This window comes from Symphalangus syndactylus, chromosome 1 (assembly GCF_028878055.3).
Source record: "Symphalangus syndactylus isolate Jambi chromosome 1, NHGRI_mSymSyn1-v2.1_pri, whole genome shotgun sequence".
NCBI classification, from domain to species: domain Eukaryota; kingdom Metazoa; phylum Chordata; class Mammalia; order Primates; family Hylobatidae; genus Symphalangus; species Symphalangus syndactylus.
Window position 1 is genome coordinate 93450864 of NC_072423.2, and position 22314 is coordinate 93473177.

At 51.9% G+C, this 22314-nt stretch overlaps 1 protein-coding gene across 36 annotated transcripts in view; it reads right to left on the bottom strand.

Annotated features, from left to right (window-relative positions):
- Window positions 1–21088, bottom strand: part of NRXN2 (neurexin 2) — a 106886-nt gene extending 85798 nt beyond the window's left edge. For 10 of the 36 annotated variants that reach the window (XM_055242393.2, XM_055241736.2, XM_055242471.2 and 7 more), the window contains exons 1-3: window positions 20293–21075; window positions 6477–6494; window positions 1596–1625 (exon numbers count right to left, since the gene is read on the bottom strand). In XM_055242393.2, coding sequence (XP_055098368.1) covers window positions 1596–1625; window positions 6477–6494; window positions 20293–21025 — 781 coding nt within the window. In that variant the 5' untranslated portion in view covers window positions 21026–21075. Of the gene's footprint in view, window positions 1–1595; window positions 1626–6476; window positions 6495–9006; window positions 9028–17807; window positions 17830–20288 lie in introns of all 36 variants that reach the window. The other 26 variants (XM_055243404.2, XM_055243168.2, XM_055243261.2 and 23 more) reach the window with 14 other exon arrangements.
- Between the last annotated feature and the right edge of the window lie 1226 nt (window positions 21089–22314).

Consider the following 22314-nt stretch of genomic DNA (forward strand, 5'->3'; position numbering starts at 1 on the left):
GGCAAGCCCTTTCTCAGGAGTTATTTCTCACTCCCTACCACCCCACTCATCAGCACCTAGGCCTCAGTCCAAAGGCCCCGGTAGGCACGTGTTACCATGTCTGGGTTCCAGGCCAGCTTGAATCTTCACCCCACCTCTCCCCACTCCAGTGAACCTATATACTCAGCACCTGGCTTCCAGGTACCCAGCCCTACTGCCAGATCCACAGGATGGCTTCAGAATGAGAAAACTCAGTGATGAAGGGGAAAAGTCCCTAAATGGGCTCTTACTTCAACCCCAGTTGCAAATCCCCAAACTTGAACTAGAATAATACTTGAGCTGTGGAACTTTCCAGGGGGGCTTTCTGAGATCCTTTGGGAGGGCCTTCACTTATGACAAAGGGGAGCCACAGCCAGCACCCATAGAACCAGGCACTGAGAGGCAAGAAGGATGTGAGTGAACCAACCAGGGTTCCTACTCCCAACTCTCCATTTGGGACTTCCTCTTTCCCCACACTTCTTGCCATAATTTCACATCCTTGCAAGACTCCAAGGCCTCTACCTCCCCAGACCTAAATCCATCCCAAATTTCATATCTATATGAGTTTCTCCCTGTAGCCCAATCTTGGTCCTGCCTACAGGCTAAGGACCCGACTCTGTTCCTCTGTAAGGTGACCCCCCACAGAAGGCTGAACTGGGCAGGTCCAACAGTGCCAAAGGGTCTGAAAGGCCAAAACCCTGAGCTCAGAGAGAATCAGTGACAGCAGAGGGCTGGAGGAGGCCAGAGCTGGAGGAGCTCAGACAGGACTCCTGAGTTCTGTCTCCAGGTTTGCTTAACACCAGGGCTCTCAAAGATGGTAGGCACTTAGTCAAAGGAATGCTAAAATTAAATGGCTAGTCCTAACCATACCACCAATAAGGGTTGTGGAATCACTAACAAGTCATTTCATCTCTATGGACCTCAACGTCGTCATCTGTCAAATAGGGTTAAGAGACATTCAAAAGATACAAGGGTGAAGGCGTGCGGGTGGGCAGGGGGTTGGGAGTGCACACTGTGGAAAGGGAGAGACCCTACACCTCTACTCCCATTTCCCTTCTTGTCATGGATGGGGGCCTCCCACAGTAGCAGGGTGAGGGTGATGAGACTGCCTAAGACCCTCTTTCTCCAGCCCATGCTTTTCTCTTGTTACTTAGGTCCATAGAAAAGAAAGAATGATCAGAATGAGTGGAAGGAAATCAAACACCACCATGAGAAGGAAAAAAAGCAAGATACACTACCAGGAAAACGCAAAAAAAAGGGTGACTGGAGACAACGGCAGGAGTTCAAACATCTCTTGATGTCAGAAACCAAGGTGAGATGTGGGTGGATGGAGTGCTTCAGGGTGGGTGAGGGAGAGGGGAGCACACAGACAAGGGCAAGCCCCCACCCCCACCCCAGCACCCCCCAAATAAAATTAAGAAATGGCAAAGGAAGCGGGTAGGAAAGGAAGGAAGGTGTCAGGACAGGTGGAGGAGGGGAAGGGGACAGGGGAAGGACAGGGAGAAGAACAGAAAATCCAGGCGCAGGTTGGGGGCAATCCAATCCAATCCAAACCAAACCAAAACTTCAAACCATACCTTCGCTGTTTAACGTCAGGTGAGCCGGACCTTGGAAAGGGGAAGGAGAGAAAGAAAGAAAGAAAAAAAAAGAAGAAAAAAGAAAGAAAAGGGGAAAGAAACAAAGAAAACACGAGTCATCAAAATCAGCCAGAGAGAAGGGAGAAAAAAGCTCTTGCTGCCACAATTTAAAAACCCTTTTTAACTTGTGACAGACATCGGGGGGAGCCCCAGCCCAGGAGCTGAGGAGAGGGGCCCGATGCCGAAACAGCAGGTGGAGGGCACAACAGGGGAAGAGAGAAAGAGAGATTAGGGGCGTCAGAGAGGGTGAGAGGGGTACAGGCAGAACTGGAGGAAGGAGGGGGTGGGGAGTCGCTGCAAGGGGGAGAGGAGATTTTGGTTTCTTTTTTTCTTCTTGCCGGAAAAAAAAAAAAAGGAAAAGGAGGAGAAGCATTAGGCTGGGAGGGTTGCTTTTTCCTTTTTCTTTTTTTCTTTTTTTTTTCTTCCGGGAGGCGGAGAGAAAAAAAAACAGTCAACGAGAAAAACGATTCAGATGGAGGAGAAAATAAAACACGACACAAAAATCAAAGCCACCTGGAGAGAGAGAGAGTGTCCTGTTAGCATGGGATTAAGCGAGCAAGGGGGCCTCCAACCCCCCAGCACCCCTAATCCCAGTTACCCCTAGGATGCTGGCAGAAAAGGGGGAAAGATAGGGGGATATAAAGAACCCGGGCCTAAAAGGATCCCCCACTAAAGCGGGGTTTGGAAGAACATCTGTTGGGTTCTAATCCTCCCAGCTACCCTTCCCAATAACCTCTGTAGGGATAGATAGTAGGGACCCTGCACACCTGGGTTCTAAGAGGAAACTGGGGTTCAAGAGGACAAAATTAGAAAGGAAGCAGGTAGGAGAAGGCAGAATCTACAGAGACACTGAGAGACTGGGGTCAGAACTCTCAGACAGCAAGGTCCAAAGAGGATAGCCGAGCCCTATGGGAGGAGGCCCAGCTCTCTGAAAGGTCCAAGTACATCATTCATAAATTACAGACCCCCTTTCTCTGGCCAGGATCTCTCTCAAATGACCCAAAAGCTGGATTTTGAAAATAGAAAATGGACTGACAGGAAGACCAGCTAGGATTTCCATCCAGGATTACGCTGGCCCCTTGAGACAGCCTTGTCAGCCCTAACCCAAAGTACCCCTCCACAGCCTTAGTGGGAAGGAATCTGGCCCACTGGATCAGTACCCTTGTCCCCAACGGGCACCAGCCAAGGAAAGCTCTCTCCTAGAGAGGCTGGCAGCACCAGGCCCCACAGCTGGGCTGAGACCCCGGGGCACCCTGAGATGCCAGCCAGCTCCACCAAACCTCAGAGCGCCCCCAGCCCCACTCACTCCCCTGTGGTGTCTGGCCAAGAGGGTAGAAAAGGGAACAGCCCTGCAGTGCCACTGTCACCCTTGGAAACCAGCCCCACTGCTGTGGCAATGAGATGTGAACCCTAGGGATAGAAAGCTGGGGCCAGGATGGAAGTAGCAAGGTTAAAGAGTTACAAGTATTTCTGAGACGAAGCTGGGGGCCAGGATGCCTGGGTTCCAAGAGGAAAGGCAGTGAGGAGGACAGGAAGGACATGGCCAGGGGCCGAAGGCCTGGACCCTGTGGCCAGATGGTTCACGTTGCCCTCTTTGCCCCATGTCTCTAGGATGGCATTGGTTTCTCCCCACCTCTGAGTCTGAGGCCACTTGGAGGAGGAGGCCACAGCCGCTGAGGGCAGCCTCAGGACTGAACAGCTCTTGGGAGGACGTAGGTTTTTATCCATCACACAGGTAAGGACCCAAGCATTTGAACCGAGTCTCCTCATTCTATACTCTGAATACCCTCCTACTCTGCAACCAACCCTTTCCCCAAGAACTACCAGCATCTTCTTCCAAACCCCCTAAACCCAGGACCCAGATCCAGAGCCCTCAACCCACATCCGACTCTCCCTGGCAGAAGCAGCCTTGCTCTCAGGCTCCCACCCTTGAGAATCCAGGCCTCTGCCCACCCCCAGCCCAGGAGCCAGGTGCCCCGTGAACCCACCCTCTGTCTCCCACAGGCCTGACTGCTGCTGGGGGAAGCCACATCTCCCTCTCCCAGACCCTTCCACTGCCCAGCTCCTCACCAGCCTCATTAGCATTCGGCAGTCTCCCTCTGTCACCACGGCAACCAGCTGCTCAGCTCCCTCAGGCGTGACAGCACCAGCCATCTTGGTGAAGGGGAGGCTGGTTCCCTTCCTGTCTACCCCTGGCTCAGCCCCAGCTGGCCCCAGGGTTTTCTCCCTAAAGTCTGTCTCCCCGCTAATCTGAAATCTCTGCTCCCTCCTCCTGGCCCCCAGCCCCACTGGGGTATTCACTTCCCCACATCCACCTGTGGCATCAGCCCCTCCTCCCACTGCTGGAGAAGAGATTGGCAGTGATGGATGGCATTGCCACGGGTCCCTTCCTAGGGCACTTTATCTGGCTACTTCTGGGTCTTTTTGCCCTGCCACGAAAGGCTGGGAGGAAAAAGGAGATGCTTGGCAGGGGCTGCAGAGCAGGATCTTGGGGTTCCTGGAGAAAGCTAGGCCTCAGACACAGTGTCAAGTGGGAAGAAGGCGAAGGTACAGAGGACTCCTTAGAGATATAAGGAGGCCTGCAGGGTCCAGAGCACAGTGCCACAGAGGAGGCCCCCAGCCCACCCACGTGGAACCACCACCTGCTAAACCCACCTCCCCACCTTCAGTCTCATCCCCTAAGTCTCCTACTGAAACCCCAGAGAGGACCACCATCGAAAGAAAGATGGTGATAGGTGACAAGATTAAGAGACACACAAGCAGGCACACAGACATGTCTCAGAGTGACACAGAGATGCATCAGACTCCTAGGTGTGTATACACACACACACACACGCAGCCTCCAATACACAGCCCTGCACAGCCACTGACATGCAGGCATCCACAGCGCCACATCTAAACCAGCAGACCACCATGCCACCCAAAGAAATGGCGAGGTGGCGTCCACAGGCCTCCTTCCCCATGGGTCCCAAAGCCCAGCTTCCCTTCTTGTCCCTGTCTATCAGCCCCTTTCCTCTCCCCTACTCCCACCAGACTCCTTCTTCCCAAGTGCCCCCTGCCTTTCTTCTTTTGGCCAAGCTGTTCCCCGTTCCTGCCCCTCCCAACAGCTTGAGCCTTGAGTCTTTCTCTTCCCACCCTTCACTACCCCCTTCTCCTTCCTCCATCTCTCTGCTCCCTCCTTTTTTCTCTCCTCCACCCTTTTTTCCCTTTCTCTCTTCCTCCCTCCATCTCTCCCTTTGTTCCGGAGGAGACATGACATCAAGAGCAAGTAAAAGTCACATCAGCACTAAATCTTATCTCCAGCCCTCAGAAGGCTGCATCCACCCAGACACGCAGACTCTCTCTCTGACACACACACAGAGGTAAACACTCACACACGGAGATGCAAACACAGATGCAGACACACAAAGACGCTGATGCTCTACATAGGCATACAGAAATGTGGGCCACACCACATATGCATTGATGGAGGCGCACAGCACACCCACGCACTCAGACACAAAACCATGTTACATGTACACAGCATATATCCTCAGGCGTGCACAGAGACACACAGACCAGCAGAGTTGTATAAATGTATGTGTATGCAGACATACATGCACACACACACACACACCTGCCTGCTGGGCCCTGGGAACCTGAAGACCCCCAGGGAGAAGAGACATCCAAGAGAGACAAGTCAGACCATGGACATCACAAGGAAAAATGGGTTCCAGCCCCACACTCAGGCCTAGAGCCTCTTGCTGCCTTTCTTTCCCAGGACTACTGCATCCCTGGTACTTTCCTCTCCTCCTCCCCAGGAACACCCTTGCCCTCCCACTCCACCTTCCCAGGATAAGGGACTGGGATGCCACCTCATGCCTCCTCTGCTGCCTTCTTCATGGTAGCTATGTGAGCTCATCTTCAACACAGCCTTCAAGCCAGGACTACCTTCTTCCTGCTCTCAGTCCACCCCAGAGGAGGAAAAGAAACAGGGAAAGCCAAATTGCAAGAGAAAGATTCAGAGAATGACAGAAACCCAGAGAGAGCCTGGGGAAGGAGAGACACATGGTCCAAGGACAGAGTCTTGGAGAAAAGGAGGTAAACACAGAAACTGGAGAGGGAGAAGAGGCCAACAAAACAGGAGATAGAGAAAGAACAGACAGACCTGAGAGAGAGGCACATACCCCACCCTTGCCCTCTGACCTGGATGAAGGAAGAAGCAGACCACCCCTACCTAGCAAACTGTGGGGCAGCAGCTAGGGGCCTGCCGCAAGTGGCAAGCGCTGGACACAGTGGGGCAGAGAAGCTGCCCCCACTATACACCCCCGACCCCCTACTCTGCCAGTGCACTCCACCACCCTCCAGTCCCCTGAGCCCTGCACAGTGGCACCAGACTCCAGGGCAGATTTTCCCCAAGCACAGGTTTCTGGGGCAACAGCCCACCCCAGCCTGCCCCAGCATCTGGAAAATTGCCTTTCTAAGCTTCCTAACTCAGGCTGGGCTAAACGTTGTCTACCCACTCACTTCTGGGCACTTCGGAATCCTGTCAGCCCCATCCCTCCACCCCCACCGCTCATCTCTTCCCTAAGTTTCCCTTTCCCTCTCCAGCCTGGAGAGGGAAAGGAAGAAGAAAGGCCAGTCAGCAGCTCCCCCAAACCCATGAAGAGGGGACCCAAGAGAGTGGGGCAAGGCGGCCAAGGGAGGACCCCAGACATCCTTCTCCGGAGAGGCCCTAAACATGGCAGGAAAGGGAGTCCTTGGGTAGCCAACGACAGTCCCTCATGTAGGATCCCCATGGCAACAGATCCACTACCCCAGTGACGGAGAGGCTTCACTCACCTTCCATGGGGTGCTCCTCTGCAGCCAGCGAGGTTCGGAGAAGAGGGAGGCAGAGAGAGAAGAAGGAGGGCTGTTAGCAAAGGTACCACAGACAGGGGCTCCAAGGGGAGAGAGGAGTCCAAGCCCGCCCAGGCCCTGACATGAGTCACCCAACGTGGAAGGCCCAAATCTCAAGAAACAGCTATGTTGTGGATGAGGCAGAGACAGAGCTGCTCCCTGAGTCAGAACCTCACACACAGTCAGCCAGTACCCATCACACCCAACCCTCAAGTAACATTTCAGGAAACTGAGGCCCAGGACAGGGAAGTAACCACTCAAGGTCACACAGAGAATTTGAGGTAGGGCCAGGAGTGGCAGTCAAGCTTCTCAACTTCCCCAAACAGTCTCCTCCCCTGCATTCCATTGCATCTCAGAGACAGATGGGGACACACTCACACCACTAATTGTCTCACAGGGTTCACTAGAGACACACTCATGCTCAGTGACACACTGACACATATAGGCACTTAGCAATCCAGTGACACACACTGTCTCACACAATTCACATATAAAGCCTCTGCACACAGGACCTACAGCCCCTGACCCTCCCGGGGTGAAAAGACATCAGGACACAGAGTGAGCAAACATGATTCTGCCACACAGCACTGTGTGACTTTCACCCTATTCACTTAACCTCTCTGAGTCCCTACTGCCTCTTCTGCAAAAATGAGAGTGGTGGACTGGATAGTTTCTGAGGCCTCTTCTGACTCTGATTCTGATTCTAGGACAAATGTCTTAACATCTGGATGAGGCCAAGGGCCCCCAGGCTGGATGGCCATGCCAGTGGGGGAAGAGAGTCCAAATTCAGTGGGCCACACTGGGCCCAGACCTAGACCATGCCACATGCTTTGGACAGGCAGACCTCATCTATTAGGGCCCTGCCTGGGCCTGGCCTTGGAGCTCACCAAATGGGTCAAGGGAGAAGAAGGAACAAAGAGAAGATGGAGACAATTCCTTCAACTAAGCTACAACTCTTCAAGCAGGTTGGGCTCTGATCTTCTTTGTAAGAGGATGGAGGTGCCCCCAGCTCCAAACTTTGCTATGTGCCCACCTCCTGGGAGCCTTTAGATGAAGCAATAGGCAGGAAGGGGGAAACAGCACAATCTACAAACACACAAACCCAGTGGGGAAACACATACTTGCATGTGCAGGCCCCAGGATACACACTTATGTACACACAGCTATCCAGTACACACTCACGCATGCACACACTATCTCCTCCTACCTCCAACCCCATTTGGTGATATCTGTTCATTCGCTCATGGAGAGGTAGCTATACTCTGAAAACAAACATAGTCATTTGTCATACCTTATAACACTCCCACAATCCACGCACATACACAGGCTGAATGCAAGCACCAATACCTGCACAGTAATCTACTACATGACACTAGACACACACACCACCACCCCACAGTGACTCCAGTGACTAAAGACATACAGCCAGCGATGAACATAGCTCTTTATCTCCCATTTCCTAAGCCTACATACACAGTCTTTCCACGTCAACATGTGTTACAAACACACTCCTCTACAACACAGAGCTGCTTCTACCTGACAGCTGCATCACCTCAAAGATATGTATCTAATAGTTTTCTCTTTTTTTTTTGAGATGGAGTTTTGCTCTCGTTGCCCAGGCTAGAGTGCAATGGCGCGATCTCGGCTCACCGCAACCTCCACCTCCCGGGTTCAAGTGATTCTCCTGCCTCAGCCTCCGGCATGCGCTACCACACCCGGCTAATTTTTGTATTTTCAGTAGAGACGGGGTTTCTCCATGTTAGTCAGGCTAGTCTCGAACTCCCAACCTCAGGTGATCCGCCCGCCTCAGCCTCCCAAAGTGCTGGGATTACAGGCGTGAGCCACAGTGCCCAGCAATAGTTTTCTTAAGTAAACTGAATCACATTTCATTTATGGGGGGAGCTGCCTAATAAAGGGGCCCTCAGGAAACCCTTTGGCTCTCGTGAAGACTGCTGTGCCAGGATTTCTTTGGTCCCAGTATGCTAAGATCCTGGTCAGTCAGCACAATTGTCTCACCAGCACCTGTGCAAATAAGGAGGCATGGTGATTTCTAGATAATCCAACATGGTAGGTATTTCAAAAAGTATTTCCACCTGCCAGAAATGTACGTCATGCTATGCTCAGGAAGGTGAAACAACCAGGCTTGGTTTGTTTCTGGCTTTGGAGAGACAGCACCTAGAAACTCACATATCTCTCTTCCTCTGCTGCTCTTTGCTTTCTGCTGATTCACCTATGCCCCTCATCTGCCACCTCAGGCCCCTTCAGGGTTGGCCCCTGCCCTCCACATTCCTCTTACTTCTCCTCGCTCTCCTCAGTGATGGCTCACTTTCATGCTCAGAGACTCCCAAACCATGGGTAGTCCCGGCCTCCTCCCTGAGTGCCAGTCCTGTATCACCTTGTGTCCGCCCAGCAATGCAATTGCTCGTCCAACTCTCTGACATCTAAACTCCACCACGGAAGCCATTCTCGACACCTCCACTCCCACAACCAAGTGCTTATTCCCCTGTGCTTAGCAAAGCCCCTACTTTCAACCAGTGCTGCCTGAGCTCCCACTACATGCCCCACACTGCCCTCACAGGTTCCAGATATTCCATTAGTTAGCATGTGCTGGGCACAATACTGACCCTCACATGCAATATCACACGCCAGTCTCACTGCAACACTGAGCTCGGTGTTATCTATCTCCTCTGTACAGAGAAGAAAACATACCCAGGAGCACAGAATCACTTTTGCCCTTCTCCACTGCAATCCTAGGTCATCATAGCCTCTGGCCTCACTCCTTGTGCCTGGTTTCCTGCAATAGCTTCCTCTTGGTCAGTCTTCCTACCCATCCCCAGCCTGACCCTCTTGGCACAGGTAACAGATATGCCTTACTAAATACTGCTGTGATGAGAATCTTTCAGTGTTTCTGATACAAACCTCTCTCCTGTGCACTTGACCTATGTACCCATCTGTCTTTAGAGCTGCTGTCTCTGTCTCATGGGCTTCTCACGCTCAATATGTCTAAGGTGGGCCTCATAACCCTCTCCTCACCCCACCAAATTCCTTGATCAAGTTAGGCACCCAGAAAGCACCTGCTCCTTTTGTCAGGCCAATCACCAGGTCCTATTGGTTCCACCTTCTAAAACCCTAAAAACAAAACTAAACTCCTAGAAATCCTTACCATCCCTCCATTTCCACCGGCACCGCCCAGGCCAGGCCCTGGTGAGGCCAGGCCCTGATCAGTCCCTCTCCTTGGAACATTAATAAGCCTAGGAGATGACGCCTTCTACAGCCACTCTTTTCACCCTGAAATTTCATACACCACAGCACGACAAAGTGGTCCACTCCAACCATGTTATGACCCTGCTGAAAACTCTTCAAAGCTTCTCAGTGCCTGTAGGTTAAAGTCGAATCTTCTCAGAAAATCCCATCCGAAATTTGACTGTGCCTTCCTCTAACCTCTTTTCCTGCGACAATCCAGGCTGCAGCCACCCCACTTTCTTCCTGTTTCTATAATATGCTATGCTTCTGCACATAATATTTCTTGTGCCTGAAATACTCTTCACCTACAGCTGGCTAAGAAAATCTACTCTTTCTTTAAGACCCACGTCAAGGGCTAGCTACAGTGGTTCGCGCCTATAATCCCAGCACTTTGGGAAGCCACAGTGGGAGGATCACTTGAGCCCAGGAGTTTGAGACCAGCCCGGGCAACATAGGGAGACCCCTCTCTACAAACGAATGCAAAAATTAGCCAGATGTAATGGCTCATGTCAGTATGCCCAGCTACTTGGGAAATTGAGGTGTGAGAATCACTTTAGCCTGGGTGGTCGAGGCTGCAGTGAGCCATGATGATACCACTGCACTCCAGCCTGGACGATGGAGAAGACTTTGCCTCAAAAAAAGAAATAAATAAATTAGCCAGACATGGTGGTGTGCGCCTGTAGTCCCAGCTACTCAGGAGGTTGAAATAGAGGATCATTTGAGCCCAGGAGTTTGAGGTTACAGTGAGCTATGATCACACCACTGCACTACAGCCCAGGTCTCTAAAAAAAAAGAAAGAAAGAAAGAAAAAAGAAAAAAAGATCCAGGGGTCAATACACATTTGTCTCTGTTCTAAACAAAGGAGAGCTAGCCTTCCCCTTTTGTGCCAACTCTAGAAATGTACATTCTATTATTAATTATCTTATTGAATCTCTATTGCAACTGTGTTAACATGTCTGTTTCCTGACTTCACTGTGAAATATCCAAAAGTGAGGACAATGCCTCATTCATCTCTCTATATCCAGCTGCTTACATGGCTCCTGGCTCAGAAAAAAAGGCATTCTCTTGTTTGTTGAGTGAACAATAAAAATAACACTTTGCATATACTGAGCACTTAGGGTGTGCCTGGCTCTTTATGCCCATTGTTCCTTTACCCGCCACTGCTACATTGTGAATGGGTATTACTATCACTCCCTTTTAAAGCTGAAGAAACCAAGACTCAGAAAGTAGGAGTAACTTGGCCAAGGTCACACTGCTAGTTAGCGACAGTCAAAATTTGAACCCAAATCTGTCTGGCTGAAAACTTTCAGTGGGCTACGTGCTTAGCCTGGAAGTCAAGACTTCTAGAAATTGATTCTAATCTAAGGTTCTGATTTTATCTACATAAAACACAACCAACTTTGTCTCTTCACCATGCCCTGACCCACTCAATTCACATCCCCTATATTCCTCATGTAGGCTACTCTCCTGGTAGGAAAGCCCTGCCCTTTCCTTTCCACCACATAACTCACACTCGGTCATCCTTCTTCAAGGTCTGGCCAAGTCCCACCTCCTCCTTGAAGCCTTCCCTGACCACTAGAGCTAATAACCATAGTACCATTTATTGATCACTCAGAATAGTGCCTGGATTATAAAGGATTTTCGTATATTAATTCACTTAGTTCTTACAACGATATTACCTCCATCTTACAGAGTAGGACATTGAAGAACAATGTGGATAAGTTAACTGCCCAAGTTCACACAGCTAACAAGTAGCAAAGCTAGGTTCAAACCATGGCAGCCTATGCTCTTACTCATTTTGCTATCTTTACGTAGGGGCATCTAGCTTGTCTCTGGGTCTGAGAGCAACTGCTGTCTATACCACCCTCCAGAGAAGCCTGTCCCATTCTACCTGGAGCCACTTCTACTCACAGAAACTGTCAGGACCACAGGTACTGGATGTTAGAGCTGACAGAATAACCCAACATAGGTGATTTCATTTGCTTAACTTTCAGACACAAGACTTCACTCCCCCCGCAGAAGACAGAGATGGTGTCATAGATGGTATGTCTTGCCTAACATGTCAGGATTCCAGCAGATTGATGATCAAGGACAGTGATGAAGACCAGAACAAAAGAGAAAAGAAAAGACTCTAAACAGCCAAAACATGCATCTAACACCTGAGAAATTAAGAATTGTTATTTTCTGGCTACTCTACACATACTGCCTAGAAGGTAGCCTTGCTCTATAGAAGGAGTCATGGAGCTGTAAAACTGCATCCTTAATAAAGCTACTTCTACAAAAACGAAAAAAAAAGAACTGTTATTTTCTCATAGGGCCTCTCAGGCCCTAGCCAGAGTCTACCTACTGTTAGTGACACACAATTCTAACAGCAATTCCTAGCTTAGGAATGCTGATTTCCAGGTTCACACACACACACACACACAGAGACAGACAGAGAGAGAATGAGAGAGAGAGAGGTGTCAGTTGCTACCTGACAGCTCCTCCTATGGGTAGAGACGGAAAAACTAGAAAAAGCTAATATAAGAATTCAGAAGTACAGCAGTCAGGCATCATCTCATCTCAGGTAGGGACAAACCTCAGTGAAAGAACCACTGCATGACAGTTTGGCGTAATACCTGAGGGGAATCACGACCACCCTGAGTCATCTGAAAAAAGTTAAAGCAGGTTCCAGCTATTATGCTTAGGGAGGCAGAGAGGTGTGTAACACATTGTGAAGAGATTTCCATCTGAAATGTGTTAAATGTGGGTTAGTTGTGTGTTTTAATAGGATAATGCCCTGCTCTCTGGGATAGGTTCCTCTCCAAGGACTTGGAAAACTGAGATTTTCCTGATCTATCTCCATCGTCCTTTCTCTGTGCTGGGACAGCTGACCGACAAACACAGGAACAGCCTCAGCACACACTAGCTTAAGGGAGAAGCTGTGGCCCAAGGAATTTAGGGTAGTTACTGGTTTCTGATAAAACCTTGTCCCTAAGTAGCCCCAATAAACCAAATGCAGGTAATCAATGGACCAACTGACCAGCTCTCCTTTCAGGAGGCAGCATGGAGACAGGTAGGGAGCAACAGCCTCTTGAGTCAGCGCAGGGCTCAGATCCCAGCTCTTACATCTCTGAGCCTCTCTTTGACCCTCTGTAAAATGGAGAAAGTTATTCTCATGTGGTGATCATGAGGACTAAATGGGATAAAACATCGAAGACACCCAGCAAATGCTCAATAGCTGCGAGTCCCCCCCTCTCCTCCCTTGACCTTGCGATCCAATTCTCTGTGTTTGAACTGCTCCTTTGCTGGGTCTGCGGCCACTACTGCTCTTCCTCCTCCTCCCAGCTGTCTGCCCCTCGGAAGTCTTGTGCTCAATTTTCCTCACCTTCTCCTTGGCCACTTCATTTGATCTCAGAGCTTCAAATACTATCTCTACACACACACAGCTCCATCTGCAGCCCCAGCTTCAACTCAAAGCTCTGGTCTCACATACCCAATCACCTGGAATGTCAAGAGGCACCACCACTTAACACAAGCATGATCTATTGTGCCAAGCCTGCTCCCCTTCCTGGCATTCCCCTCTCCTCTCACCCCTCCACCAAACTTCCAACCGTGCAGACCTGAAACTTCATCACCTCTGATGCCTCTCCTCCCACTCCACATCCAAGAGGAAGAATCCTACAGTTTCAGGCTCAGCAATGGCCTTCAATCACTGCCACCACAACTGCCACTACCCTTCCTTGCCACTCCCCAAGACAACCAAGGCTCAGGGCCTCAATATCTCTTGCGTGACCTATCTCCCAATTGATTTCTTCATTACATAACTCTGTCTTCTATAATCCCTCTGCACTTCACTCCCAGTTCCCTAAGTACAGCTCTTTTATATATATATATAATTATACTTTAAGTTCTAGGGTATATGTGCACAATGTGCAGGTTTGTTACATATGTATACATGTGCCATGTTGGTGTGCTGCACCCAAATAACTCGTCACTTACATTTGGTATATCTCCTAATGCTATCCCTCCCCTCTCTCCCCACCCCACAACAGGCCCTGGTGTGTGATGTTCCCCTTCCTGTGTCCAGGTGTTCTCATTGTTCAATTCCCACCTATGAGTGAGAACATGAGGTGTTTGGTTTTTTGTCCTTGCAATAGTTTGCTGAGAATTATGGTTTCCAGCTTCATCCATGTCCCTACAAAGGACATGAACTCATCTTATCCATTTCCCTCCTCAAAATTCTTTTGTGGCTCCATTTGCCAATACACTGTACCCAGTCAGCATTCAATGTGAGTTAAATAATTTAAGCCAGGTCATCAAGACCTGGACTCAACCTGCTTCTCCTGCTTTAGGTTCTACTATTCTCCCTATACTTCTTGGTGTCCTCTACAGATATGATGTGCATTTCCCCGTGTCCATGCCTTTGCTCATACCAGCTCCTTTGCTTCAAATGACCGCCCCCAACCGAGTGTATTAGTCAATGTTCGAGGCCAATTGTAAACAGCATGCCTTTCATAAACCTATTACTGATCCCCTCAACTTGTAAACTCTCCCCTGCACTTTGCTTGTAAGAATAACTACCATTTACTCATCACTAATTTTATACAGCAGATGCTAATTTAATTCTTACAACCAACCTATGAGATAAGCATGTGTATCCCTATTTTTTTTTTTTTTTTTTTTTGAGACGGAGTCTTCCTGTGTCAGCCAGGTTGGAGTGCAGTGGCGCAATCTCAGCTCACTGCAACCTCCACCTCCTGGGTTCAAGTGCCCAGCCACGTATCACCATTTTATACATAAAGAAAAATGGGCGGGGCGAGGTGGCTCACACCTGTAATCCCAGCACTTTGGGAGGCCGAGGTGAGAGGATCACGAGGTCAGGAGATCCAGACCATCTTGGCTAACATGGTGAAACTCTGTCTCTACTAAAAATACATTAGCTGGGTGTGGTGGCGGGCGCCTGTAGTCCCAGCTACTCAGGAGGCTGAGGCAGGAGAATGGCATGAACCCAGGAGGTGGAGCTTGCAGTGAGGCAAGATCACGCCACTGCACTCCAGCCTGGGAGACAGTGAGACTCCATCTCAAAAAAAAAAAAAAAAAAGAAAGAAAGAAAAATGAGTCTAAAGGTTAGGTACTCACCTAATGTCACGGACCTAGGGAGTAGAGAAGACAGATTTAAACCCAGAACAGAGCCACAGAAGTCTGTGGTTTAATCACTAAGCCACACTGCTTTACTGCATCTCTGGGCTACACACTATTGTGCTGTTTTTTTGCTATTATATATTGAGCATTTTCTATGTACCAGGCACTGTTCTAAGCACTTTACATGAACTAGGTAATTTAATTTTCACAACAACTCTATAAAGTAGGTACCATTATTATCTTCATTTATAGATAAGGAAATGGGGGCAAAGAGAGTTTAAGTATAGAGTCACTGCCTGGGCTGTCTGGAAGCAGAATCTCTTAACAACACACTGGACAGCTTTTTTATCTGCTTCCTCAATTTAATAGTCAACTCCCAGGCTGGATGTGGTGGCTTACGCCTGTAATCCCAACACTTTGGGAGGCCGAGGCAGGCGGATCACCTGAGGTCGGGAGTTCAAGACCAGCCTGACCAACGTGGAGAAACCCCATCTCTACTAAAAATACAAAATTAGCCAGGCGTGGTGGTGCATGCCTATAATCCCAGCTACTCGGGAGGCTGAGGCAGGAGAAGCACTTTGCTTGAACCCGGAAAGCAGAGGTTGTGGTGAGCCAAGATTGTGCCATTGCACTCCAGCCTGGGCAACAAGAGCGAAACTCCGTCTCAAAAAAAAAAAAAAAAAAAAAAAGGCACAGAGTCATCTTATTCATCTCTGACCCCACTGTAGCCCCCAACACACAGCCTATCACAAAGGAGGCCTTGATAACTACCGGTTGAATTAAATCACTAACACAAAACACATGAGACACGTGTGTTTACCTCCCTGCAAGCACACACATTACGACTAGTTTCCTATTTTTCTCCTGAGCAAATAGTATACACCTGACACTCTGTCCTAAACACCTGAATCATCACTCTACCTGAGGTCTCACACACATGCCTGCACATCCCTTCTTCTTTAATCCCTTTTTAGCCCCTTCTCCACACACACAGATGACATGAGGAAGCACTGACATGCAAACCATTGCAAGATCCCAGTCTACTCTATCCCAGCTTTGGCAGATAATCAGCAACGGTAGACAGACTCAGCCACTCCCACTGAGCTCTGTCTTCAATTACGTGTGGCCAGATCCCTGACAGAGAGAGAGAAAATGCAAATTTCCTAGCATGGAGGTTCTCTGTCAATGAGTAAGCCCAGACCCTGGGAGAGCAGGAGGGATTCCAAAGGATACACAAATCCATATGTACACCAAACATCTGAAGGCAGATTGAAACATCTTGCATATAAAGCTAAAACCATTTTTCTAATGTATATTTTATTAACCACAATGGCAAATATAACATCAAAGTCATCTAAAAGCTTTTCCAAATTCACAGTGGCTTTGAGTCATTTATACTCACACTAAACAGATATAAAAATAATAACTACTTTGGAAGGGGTACTGTGAATTACTGACTTTTAAAAATGTCCTCAGTTGGCCAGGCAAAGTGGCTCACACCTGTAATCCCATCACTTTGAGAGGCCAACGAGGGCGGATCATTTGAGGTCGGGAGTTCGAGACCAGCCTGACCAACATGGTGAAAACCCGCCTCTACTAAAAATACAAAAATCAGCTGGACCTAGTGGCGGGCGCCTGTAATCCCAGCTATTTGGGAGGCTGAGGCAGGAGAATCGCTTGAGCCCAGGAGGCAGAGATTGCAGTGAGCTGAGATTGTGCTATTGCACTCCAGCCTAGGCACAGAGCGAGACTCCATCTCAAAAAAAAAAAAAAAAAAAAGTCTTCAGTCTCAGAAAGAGTTGAACCATTCACAACAGATGATAAAGTGATTATAACTCCAAGGAAGCCTGGGGATTCTGACCCCTAGAGCTGTCTCAGAGAGCAGGAGCCAGGCCTGCTCCCCTTAAAGTCTTCCTTCCTCACCCCAATACCCAACCATGGGAGCCCATGCCTTTCCTCCTTGACTGGGTGAGAAAGTATTCGAAGTATAATGAGCACAAGATATTATAAAAGCTACCTAGGAAATAAGGAACAAATAGAAGAAGAAATGAGGCTACAGAGTGGGGAGAGAAAGGAAGGGAATCAGTAGGGTTGTTGCTGTGCCTGTCATCTCCAGATGCAATCAGTGCCTACAACCCCCATGCCCACCCACAACATATATCTGAAAATATATACATACATGTTTTCATATGTATATACAGCTTTGCCTCAAGCCTTTATTCTCTCAATTACTTATTAATATCTCTCCATTCATTCCACAAATCTTTATCAAACACCCACTAAGTGCCTGGTACCAGATTACGTGCTGGGAATACAGAAATGAACAAAGACACAACGCTCCCCCTTTACCACAAAGCACTGCTCTCTCAACAGATACCACACACACATCACACACACTCCACATACACACAGGCAACCCTGCCCCTACCAGCTAGCACCCACCTTATATCTCACTTTCCCTTTTCTTTTTTTTTTTTGAGACAGAGTCTCACTCTGTCACCCAGGCTGGAGTGCAGTGGTGCCATCTCAGCTCACTGCAACCTCCACCTCCCAGGTTCAAGCAATTCTCCTGCCTCAGCTTCCCGAGCAGTGAGGATTACAAGCGCCTGCCACCATGCCTGGCTGATTTTTGTATTTTTAGTACAGACAGGGTTTTACCATGTTGGCCAGGCTGGTCTCGAACTCCTGACCTCAAGTAATCTGCCCGTTGCAGCCTCCCAAAGTGCTGGGATTACAGGCGTGAGCCACCACACCCGGCTCACGTTTCTTTTTCTTACGTGAATCTCTCTCTCACACACACAGACACACACACACACGATGGGTCAGATACACATATTCAACCATCTCTCACAGCTTCACCACAGCTGACACAAACATTCATCTGATACCAAGCCATATTATACACACAGCCATCCCTCTCACACAGTTACTCAAACACTTCTTAGACACACAACCACACAACCTGTATTCAGAAGCATGCACTTGTTTGCCTCACTGGAAGCCTCTGGCCAATGAATCCTCTCAGGGAATGGATACAAAGGCTCTGGTTGACCAAGGTGCCTCTGGCTGCATTTTTCATACACCCAAGCCCAATTCAGCCACAGGGAGGCCAGGGACCAGTTACCCTAACCTCCTGTAGCTCGAGCTTTCCCTCCATCAAATTAGAGGATGGTTCATCCTGTTTTCTTAGACAGGCTTTGGGGGAAGGGTAGAGGAACCAGAGGATCAAATTAAGGTTCTGGAAAGAAACAGTCCTCATACAATCCAGCTGTCTTACTGAGGCCTCACGTTAAAACACAAGCACATGAGCAGACACCCTCACACTTGGGAACTACTCACTCTTCTAGGCACTAGGCTCCTATCTGCAAACACTGGTATTCAAACAGACCCGTTCACACGTCAAATACACGCTGCCAGACTCGCGGGCCTCTACACGCAGGCAAACAGACACCGACACAGAATTTCACAGTTTAGGAAACACCTGAACTCCTTGGAGAAAGGGTGAGAAGGTGTCAGCTTAACTTAATACACAGTTCCTGATGACGTATCCCACAACCTTGTACCAATAACCCCAAGAAAACAATCCCCAGAACTTTTGGATGTATTCATCGACCACAACTACAGATACACAGGCAAACGACTCTCCCAAGTGCAGGCTTCCCACACCCAGGGCCACACCTGCAGGCTGGGCCCCTCCCACGGCTGTCCACAGGCACACAGCCACAGCACACCTATCCCCAAAGCATTGCCGGGCCACGTTCATGTTGCTGGTGCACACGTGCACATGCACACGCTCCCTCAAAAGCCTCTGCCTCTGGGAGGATGGACACACACACACAACCGCTGAGTGGCCCACAGCTTCTAGAGGGACCAGGGGAGAGGACAGGCCTGAGGCACACACAGGCTGAAAGAACAGGGAAGAGAGGCGGGGGGAGACGCGCATGCGCCGCCCCCAGACTGATGGGGGAGCCCCTCCCCACGCCCAGCCATACCCTAATGGAAGAGGCTACTCTAGGTGCCTCCTCCCCTCAGCGCCCCCCGCCCCCCAACACCACAGCCCCGCCCCGGGCCGCTCAGCCGCACTTCACCTCTTCACGGTCTCGGCCAGACTCGGCCTCGGGCAGCGCGGGTGCTGGCCGGACCCCTCCCTCCGGTGAGCCTCTCTCCCAAGCGCCATTCCATAGTCAGCCCCACGGCCCAGGGTCCCACCTCGCCCTGTCCAGCCCAGCAATCTCCCACCATACCCGACGCTCTCAGGGGTTCCACGCCCCGTCTGTCATTGAGAGAGACTATTGGCCATCTCTGCCCCTCACCTCGTCAGGAGCCTGAGAAGCCTCAGCCACCCTCTCCCTCGTTTTCCCTTTACTCTTCGGAGGCGCTCTGAGGATTCTGTGGTGAAAAAGAAGCACTCGTTTCCTGGCCACAGCCTCGCAATCCCCATTCTCCCTCGCCTGCGCTGGAATCGCCATCGTGCCCTTCTCACACTCAGCGTCCTCACGCCTAGGCCCTCATCCCTTAATGCTTGTCCAGGCCGCACAGGCCGCACTTCCTGCCCTTCGCTCGCGGACTTTCAAAGACTGCGACCCACTGTAGACTACGCCCCCCGCCCGAAGGCCCCGCCCCCTGTCTCATAGGCCCCGCCCACACTGGCCTTCCACACAGACCCCACTCAGCCCCTCACAGCCTCACACAAAGTCTGCCCTGTCTCATAGGCCCTGATCACACTGGCCTTCCACACAGGCCCTACTCATAGGCCCTCACGGTCTCACACGAGGTCCCGCCCCCTGTTTCATAGGCCCCGCCCACACTGGCCTTCCACACAGGCCCCACTCACAGCCCCTCACGGCCTCACACGAGGTCCCGCCCCCTGTCTCATAAGCCCCACCAACACTGGCCTTTCCACGCCGGCCCCACTCACCGCCCCTCACGGTCTCACACGAGGCCACGCCCTATGCACAAGCCCCACCCACTGTCCTTCAGGGGCCCCATGGTCCCCGCCCACTGCCTTTAATGGGCCCTGTCCACGCACACCCCTACCCACAAGCCTTCACGAGCACCTCACAGACCCTCACCCACCAAGCCCACGGGGCTTCATGCACCCCACCCTCAGCAGCCCCTTCAGAACCTGACCACACAGGCTGCCCACAGGTCGCCGCAGGACTCACGCCGACCACGCCCACGCCGGCCACGCCCGCTCGCCCCGCCCACCACCAACCCCACGGGCCCTCGCCCGGACACGCGTCCCCGCAGCCCTGGCGCGCTCGCACCCACTCACAAGCCCTCGCGCCCAGCCCCCGTGCCTCAGGAGCCCACACAGACTCCGACCCCCACGAAGCACCCCAGGCCCTCACCCCCGCGCCCAGGCACCGGGCGGCCGCTCCCTAGGGCTCACCTTCGCTGCAGAACTTGCCGCCGAAGCCCGTGTGGCTGCAGTCGCAGCCCACCTCGCCGGGGGCCAGCACGGTGCAGAGGCCGCCGTTGGCGCAGGGGTTGCGCGTGGGCGCGCACAGCGGGTCGGCGGTGGCGCCGCGCAGGCCCTGGCTGCCCAGCAGCGCAGGGGGCCGCTCGCCCAGCTTCAGGTTGGCCAAGAGGCCGCGGAAGGGCGGCTCGTACTTGACAGTGCTCAGCGTGAGCGCCGAGAGGCGCACGTCGGGCGGGATGCCGCCCACGAACAGGTCGCTGGCCACCTGCATCTCGCGCCTCTTGGAGCGCACCTCGGCAGCGCGGGCCTCGCCGTCCACCGCCAGCGCCGTGCGGCGCGCGTCGCGAGTCAGCAGCACCATGTGCCAGCGGTCGTCGGCCACCGGCGTGTCCAGCTGCAGCGTGGCCGGCTCGGCGCACGAAAGGGTGAAGCGCAGCCGCAGGCGGCCGTCCACCAGCAGCAGCTCCAGGAAGTCGCAGTCGCCGCCGTCGTCCAGGTAGAGCAGCAGCGCGCGCGTGGCGTTGGTGCGCAGGCTGAAGCTGAGCTCGCCGCTGCTCGCCGCGCCCGCCCAGCGCGCGTAGCGAGCCCACTGCCCCGGGCCGCCGCCGAAATCCAGGCCGTCCGCGCGCGCCGCCAGCGCCAGCAGCAGCAGCAAAAGCAGCGGCGGCGGCGGTGTCGGCCGCCACCGGCTCCCGGGCGCCATGCCTCCGGCGGCCCCGGCCCCGCCCGGCCCCCGGCCCCCGCTCAGGCTTCAGAGCCGCGGGCGCATGGGGCGGGAGGGGGCCGGGCGCTCCCCGCGTCGAGCGGGGCTCCTTTGCCGGCTCACAGTGCCATAGGCCCGGCCGCGGGGCGAGGCGCGCAGAGGCCCAGGCGCCGGCTTCCCTCGGGCGGAGGCGGCGGCGCCCCTCCCCCGCCGCGGGTTCCGACGGAAGAGCGGGGAGGGATGCCTACGGGAGAACAGAGAGGAAAGGGTTAATGAGGGGCTCCAACGAGAGGGGCCGTCGGTGCCGGGCTCCTCACTCATATCAGCAGGCACCAGACTGTTTCCTTGCAGAACTTAGAGAGGCCCTGACCTTCAGAGGGTCCGGAAGGAAGAGACACGGATTCCGGGGGCCAGCACTTAGGAGAGATGGCACGCACTAGGGGCAGCATTGGTTTGAGATGTGGACAGGGAGAGGTGACAACGTTCGAGCCCGGTAGGAGCCCAACCCATCAGCCCGCGCCCTCACCCTCTCAAAGGACTCGAGTGTCAGGACCAAGGCCAGCTCCTTGAGCGAGGCCTGGGAACTCTCCTCCGCCTGATGACCCCAGCCCCTTCTCTGAACCGCCGAACCTCTGCCTGGCTCCCATCTCCAGCCACTGTTCCTCTCATCAGCTCTTGATACTGGATAATGAAGTTGCTAAATAATTCATTGGGATTAATTAAATGCCAATTCGTCAATGGTATCACAGGGTAACCAGACTGGGAAGGGGGCAAGGGAGAGAAGCCAGCCAGGACCCAGATATCCAGGCCCCAAGCCCTCTCCATCCAAGCAGGGACTCAGGCATCCAATTCTGTGTCTCCAGTTCCCCCAAAACCACGCTCACCCCTTCCCAGGCCCCAGCCTCACTGCTTACCAACCCAGGTCCTTTCTGAAGCTACATGTCTGTCATCCTCAACTTCCAGCTCTCGGTGCTCAGCCTCAGGACTGGCCCCACTACCTGGGCTCTCTTCTCCCCTCAGTTCCCTCTGCCCACCCCCCACCCAAGATTGGGGGAGCCACCAGGAGGCAGGCAGGCTCATTTGCATAAAATTGCCTTTCTGAAATGATTACCCTTGTAACGGGCTGTCAGAGAGCAATTTATACCCCACGCCGGGGAGGGGAATTTGCATCTCGTTAAACTCCAAGTCGTAATTATTTATATCCAACAACCCTCCTGAATATTGCATTGATTTTATTTTGGGGAGGGAGGGAGAGAAGGAGGTGGGGAGAAGCCTGGGAGAGAAGCAGG